At 36.5% G+C, this 6,522-nt stretch overlaps 1 protein-coding gene across 1 annotated transcript; it reads left to right on the top strand.

The window, feature by feature from the left end:
• Positions 1 to 3,123: 3,123 nt before the first annotated feature.
• LOC127963287 (charged multivesicular body protein 4c) lies at positions 3,124 to 6,342 on the top strand. The gene is made up of 5 exons (XM_052563111.1): positions 3,124 to 3,450; positions 3,950 to 4,127; positions 4,229 to 4,343; positions 4,854 to 4,983; positions 5,280 to 6,342. Exons 1-5 carry the CDS (start codon positions 3,267 to 3,269, stop codon positions 5,342 to 5,344), a joined length of 672 nt encoding a protein of 223 aa, XP_052419071.1. The 5' UTR covers positions 3,124 to 3,266; the 3' UTR covers positions 5,345 to 6,342.
• The last annotated feature ends 180 nt before the right edge of the window (positions 6,343 to 6,522 follow it).

Here is a 6,522-nt window from a genome sequence, read left to right as displayed (position 1 = left end):
CATTAAAAAAGTGAACAGCTTAAGTCATTTGTGGATTAATGCTTATTGGAGATGCAAACCGTTTAAAATGATTCAGTTCGATTCTGTGAACTGGTTCAAAAAGATCCGGTTACATCGAATGATTAGTTCGTGAACCGCATATCACAAACTGCTTTGTTTTGAACTCTCTTACAACAGACATGGAAGAGAAGACAGTGCTGAATAAAGTCGTAGTTTTTGCTATTTTTGGACCAAAATGTATTTTCGATGCTTCAAAAAATTCTAACTGACCCTCTGATGTCACATGGACTACTTTGATGATGTTTTTTTTACCTTTCTGGACATGGACAGTATGCTGTACACACAGTTTCAATGGAGGGACTGAGAGCTCTCGGACTAAATCTAAAATATCTTAAACTGTTTTCCAAAGATGAACGGAGGTCTCACGTGTTTGGAACAACATGAGGGTGAGTTATTAATTACATAATTTTGATCTTTGGGTGAACTATCCCTTTAAGGGCACTTCAGCCATGGGTATTGAGGGTGGAAGAGAGCGCTGTTCCTTCACTCCCCCGCACCTACAACTCCTGCCAGCACCGAGACTCAAATCTGCAACCTTCTGGTTACAAGTTCAATTTTCTAACCATTAATAAATAAATAAATAAATAAATAAAATAAAAACTAACTTACTTTTTTCTTGACTTTTTGCGAAAAAATATAGCAACAAACTGTACAATTTCTGTATTTCTTCTTGTTCGCAAAAAGTCAAGAAAAAAGCTAATTAGTTTAATTAGTAATAATTTAGTTATTAAGGGGCAGCTGTGACCTAATGGTTAGAGAATTGGACTTGTAACCAGAAGGTCTTATTTATTTATTTCTGAGTCTGGAGGAAGAGAGGAGAGGCACACAATCCACGTTGCTTGAGGTCCACTGTGTTTTCTGAGGTCCAAGGTCAACGCAGCCATATACCAGTAAGATTTATAGCACTTCATGCTTCCTGCTGCTGAGATGCAGATTTCATTTTCCAACAGGACTTGGCACCTGCACACAGTGAAAGTGACGTGACATTCAGCCAAGTATAGTGACCCATACTCAGAATTCATGCTCTGCATTTAACCCATCCGAAGTGCACACACACAGAGCAGTGAACACACACACACACTGTGAACACACACCCGAAGCAGTGGGCAGCCATTTATGCTGCGGCGCCCGGGGAGCAGTTGGGGGTTCGGTGCCTATCTCAAGGGAACCTATGTCGTGATATTGAAGGTGGAGAGATCACTGTACATGCACTCCCCCCACCTACCAGAGACTCGAACTCACGAGACTCGAACTAACAACCTTTCGATTGCCAGTCCTACTCTCTAACCATTAGGCCACGACTTCCCCGTAATGGTGCCAAAACTACCAGTACCTGATTTAAAGACCTTGGTATCCCTGTTCTTAATTGGCCAGCAAACTCGCCTGACCTTAACCCCGTAGAAAAAATTATGGGGTATTGTGAAGAGGAAGATGCGATATGCCAGACCCAACAATGCAGAAGAGCTGAAGGCCACTATCAGTTCATACTTTTCAGTTGGCCAAGATTTCTAAAAATCCTTTCTTTGTATTGGTCTTAAGTAATATTTACATTTTCTGAGATACTGAAATTGGGATACTTCTTAGTTGTCAGTTATAATCATAAAAAAAAAAGAAATAAACATTTGAAATACATCAGTCTGTTTGTAATGAACTGAATATTATATAAAAGTTTCACTTTTTTAATGGAATTAGTGAAATAAATCAACTTTTTGATGATATTCTAATTATATGACCAGCACCTGTATATGGTGCACCCCTAATTGATGAATGGGACGAGACCTGGTTGAGCTGCACTAGAGAAGACAACGAGTTTTATCACTATGTTGGAGACATGCTACTTGTAACACACACTGGCCCAGCTAACCAAACTCATATTTCAGAAGGCAGGCCTTCATTTGATACGAGACTATTCAGAGGATAGAGGTGTTGTCATAATGTAAAATATTTGAAAAATAACAACCTAGAATGAGATCCTGGTCTAGTACACCCCAAAACAAAATCAAGACTTTGTAAAAGAGCATAATAGAACCCCTTTAAAACATTTTCTATTGCTCAAAAGAAAACTGGATCAGGGCCCGTATTCACAAAAAAAAAGTATTTTACAACTAAGAGTTCTAAATAGCAGTAAAGGTTTTCTCTGAAAACCTATTCACAAAGCTGTGTAGATTTCTTTTTCATTTTTATATGGAATAGAGAGAAGTCTTAGGGGCGGGGTTGATCTCGTGGTTATGGATGATGTCAGCATGCTTACTAACTATACACACAATGTTTGGCTTATAGTCTCTGTCAGAGATTTATTAATAGAAATATTATAGAACATGATTTTGCCATATATAGGTTTAAAAATAAGAATGTTACCACAATTAAAAAAAAGATTTTAAATGCCGGTTGTCTCTAATTTAACAAGTATATGTTCAGCCACTTGTCTGCCTCTTACATGTCTGCTTCTCATAAAAAATTAAATGTATATGCATATAAACAGCCTTTAATTAACGGAGTAGAATAATCATGGATGGTAGTACTACATTATTATATATATTTATATATAATAAAACAGGACGGAAGATCAGTTGTTACTTCTTGCCCAACTGGTTAATGAAAACAAGGATGTAATCAAAGGAAAATGTAGAGTTGGGATAACCTCCAAACCAATGGCGATACCTTTTTATAAGGTCATTGTCATCAGATTTTTCTAAAATGTTTACATTCAGAGGCAGATCGCTGGCAACAGCCAATTCAAGATAGTTAGTGACTTTTAGAAGTCCTCTCCACTACTCCTAACCTTTAACAGATTTAGGAGCTAGTTTTAGAGCTAAAACGCTTTGTCAAATACTCTGGTGAGTAAAAAGTCTTACATTTAGGATTGACCTGATCATTATTTTTTAGATATTCTCCTAAATCGGCGAGTTATAGCCTTAAGATGTTTTGTGAATACAGGCCCTGGTAAGTAGCCTAAATAATCTAACAAAAGAAAAGTGTTAAATCATTTGTTTGGTCACGAGTTGTAGTTTTACTGTTCGGCAGCCGCAGCATTGATAGGTGGCATGACCGTGACGAGTCCCATGACGTCAGCGGGCCTGAAGGCGGAAGTAAGACAATCAACAACTGAACACGGAACAGCGACTGACGTTATTATCAGTAGCGTCTAGAAACACACCGACTCGGAGGGATTTTTTTTGTGTGTGTTTCGCAAAATACAAAGCAATATGTCCGTATTCGGCAAATTGTTTGGCGGTGGGGGGAAAGGAGGCAAAGGCCCGAGCCCACAAGAAGCGATCCAGAAACTCCGTGAGACAGAAGAGATGTTAACCAAGAAACAAGAGTATTTAGAGCAAAAGATTGATGCGGAACTGTTAACAGCAAAGAAAAATGGCACAAAAAACAAACGAGGTATGTATTTTAAACCGAGCCTTCCTGTGATAAGGATCATAGGTATCTTAAATAACTTTTAAAAGAAAGCTTCTTTTCTCTCGGCCCACCTGTCGTGGATTTCAGTGATGTTAGCTACACCCCTGCGACACTCGCCTTGAACTCACTGACATACAAACCATGAAGTCAGTTAATTAATATAACTCTTATGTCAGGTACGATACGCGGTCAATGAGCTAAATTCAAGAGTTGGACTAAATAAAGGAATGCGTTTCATATCACTTAGTTACGTCTGATTAGTGTCATGTGGTGTGTTGTGAAATAACAGCCATTGACAGAGAACTTAATCGAGTTTTTTTTTTTACCTTAACCAAACATCCTACATCTCTTGTTTGTGAATGGTTCAATCTGAATCTTGAATCTCAACTTTGTTGATTAGCTTAGAAAAAAGTTAAGATATAGTGTGAGTGCGTGTAATATATAATTTATTTTGTGCATGTCTGTTATCCCTTTTTTTAAGCTGCCTTACAGGCCCTTAAAAGAAAGAAGAGATATGAGAAGCAACTGGCTCAGATAGATGGCACTCTCTCCACTATTGAGTTCCAGCGAGAAGCATTAGAGAATGCTAATACAAACACAGAAGTGCTTAAAAACATGGGCTTAGCTGCCAAGGCCATGAAGACGGCGCATGAAAACATGTAAGATGCCCGAGTAAAATTGCCTATTGAATCTGTATCCCAGAATACTGTTAGTGATGTGTAAAAATATAAATTGATTTGATATTATTGATTGTTGTCAGGGATCTAGACAAAGTGGACGACCTCATGCAGGACATCACAGAGCAGCAGGAGCTGGCACAGGAGATCTCTGATGCCATTTCAAAGCCTATAGGTTTTGGAGAAGACTTTGATGAGGTGAGTTGAGACAAAGGGAGCGAACTTGTGAGATGTTTGATGCACACTAAAGTTGCGTTCAAGAATTTGAATCCCCTTACAAAAAATCCCATATTTTCAGTATGGTGTTCAAAGTTTCGAGACAGAACTTGTTAGGATTTTAAAATATCAAGCAGAGAAGCATTGTGTCTTAAATAAAAATGATTTAGATTCTACATTATTTTAAGAAAACTTATGATACTGATCCTGTGAATCCCAGATGTTTTTGCTCTTTGGATAATCTTGTTAAGAACATCATTACGTTTAAACATTTAAATTAAACATTATTGTTTCATTTAAACTTAAAAACAAACAAACAAAAAAACAGCAAAATTAAACACATTTACCTGACTGGACCTGTATTTTTTAGAATGGTATTATCGAACTCTATGATTAAGTTGAAATGCTTGATAATACGTCTTATATAGATGTATCACTTCAAATGCAGTTTTACAGATGTTGACCGAACAATGCAATTCTTTCTCTTTCTAGGATGACCTTTTGGCTGAATTAGAGGAGTTGGAACAGGAGGAGCTGGACAAGAACCTGCTGGAAATTGGTGGCACAGAGGATGTCCCTCTGCCCAGTGTGCCTTCAGTCCCATTACCCAAGAAACCTGTCGGTTTGTATCATGCTGTTCAGTACATATCAACATAATAAAAACAGATACTTTTATATATATATATATATATATATATATATATATATATATATATATATATATATATATATATATATATATATATATATATATATATATATATATATAAATATAAATATAAATCTCACAAACTACTTTCAGTTTTTTACATATGAGACAATACATGTGAAATTGGACTTGAAAAGTGGAGTACACTATTAGAAAGACGTCTTGAGAGTTGTAAACCCTTATAACTATTTGCCTTTGTGTTTCTCCAGCCCAAAAAAAGAGAGAAGAGGAGGATGAGGATGACATGGAAGAACTCAAGGCATGGGCCATGTGAATGTATCCAATCTGAGAGACTCTTGTTGCTCATCGCGGTTGGCCTGGGCAGGCGAACCTTCAGAGGGTTAACACTACAAAACAAATTTTACCATAGCTCTTGCAGAGTGGATAAAGCAAACCCAGAAAAAGAAAAAAAACAAGAGTTACAACTGAAATGGATATGAAGCAGGTTAATCTGACAATAAAATCTGATAACATAATATATGAATTGACCCTTAAATGTTTGGCCATGGTTATTTAGGTAATGCATTGTTGTTTCTAATTTTTGCCTCTTTTGATAGAAGTGTTTTTTTGACCTCTCTACTATTCAGAAACTGGTTTTGTTTTGTCATGGAGATACACATGTTTGCCAATACACAATTTTCATATACATGATCAACACGCTCTCATCTGATATATTAAATATATTTGGTACAGTTGTTTGTTTCAATCTTTGGTCCCAGTGTGTTCAGTTAAATTAATGTTATTCAAGCACTTCCAACAGCATAAGCTTTTTTTCAGTTTGTTGACCGTGACATTATGGTTTGGTGGCAAATAACAAAATGAAATTACTAACATTAGCTCTACATATACAAACACACATCTATATAAATATATCTGACTGCCCATCATGTTTTGTTTTGGTTCTGCATCCCAATAGTTGCAGAAAATGGCATATTTAATAACAGACCTATTCTATTGTGCTTTTTTTTCAGGCCTGGTTCATTGATGTGCTGAGGGTTTATCACACAATAGATGGTTGTAATTATACAAAAGCTATGCCATGTTTGTTTTTTCCTTGTATGGGAGCAAATACTTATTTTTGAGATGCAAAAATGCTGTATCTATTCAGGTTGGGGCACATGTGTACATTTGTATGTTTAAAAAAAAAAAACAGATGGCTTTTATTTGAGAGATCATTAAACTTGGATTCCTTTTCTCTGGTGTTGTTAGTCTCCTGTAGTATATAGCTTAGTTCTTGTTAAAATTATATATGAAACAATAACTTCTGTCCAACCCTTGCCCTCAAAAGCATATAAATACGTGTCTGCTGTGTTATGTGCCTTAATGAATGGCGTGTCTTTGAATGACTGTGAAATGCCTCATGGTTGACTGATGAAAATTATAAGAGGGGGGCATTGCGTTTGTACTGGATCTAGCTGCTCATTTCACTCTTCATTTTGTTCTTTATTTTAC

This window comes from Carassius gibelio, chromosome B8 (assembly GCF_023724105.1).
Source record: "Carassius gibelio isolate Cgi1373 ecotype wild population from Czech Republic chromosome B8, carGib1.2-hapl.c, whole genome shotgun sequence".
Taxonomy (NCBI): Eukaryota; Metazoa; Chordata; class Actinopteri; order Cypriniformes; family Cyprinidae; genus Carassius; species Carassius gibelio.
This window is presented reverse-complemented; position numbering and strand designations above follow the sequence as displayed.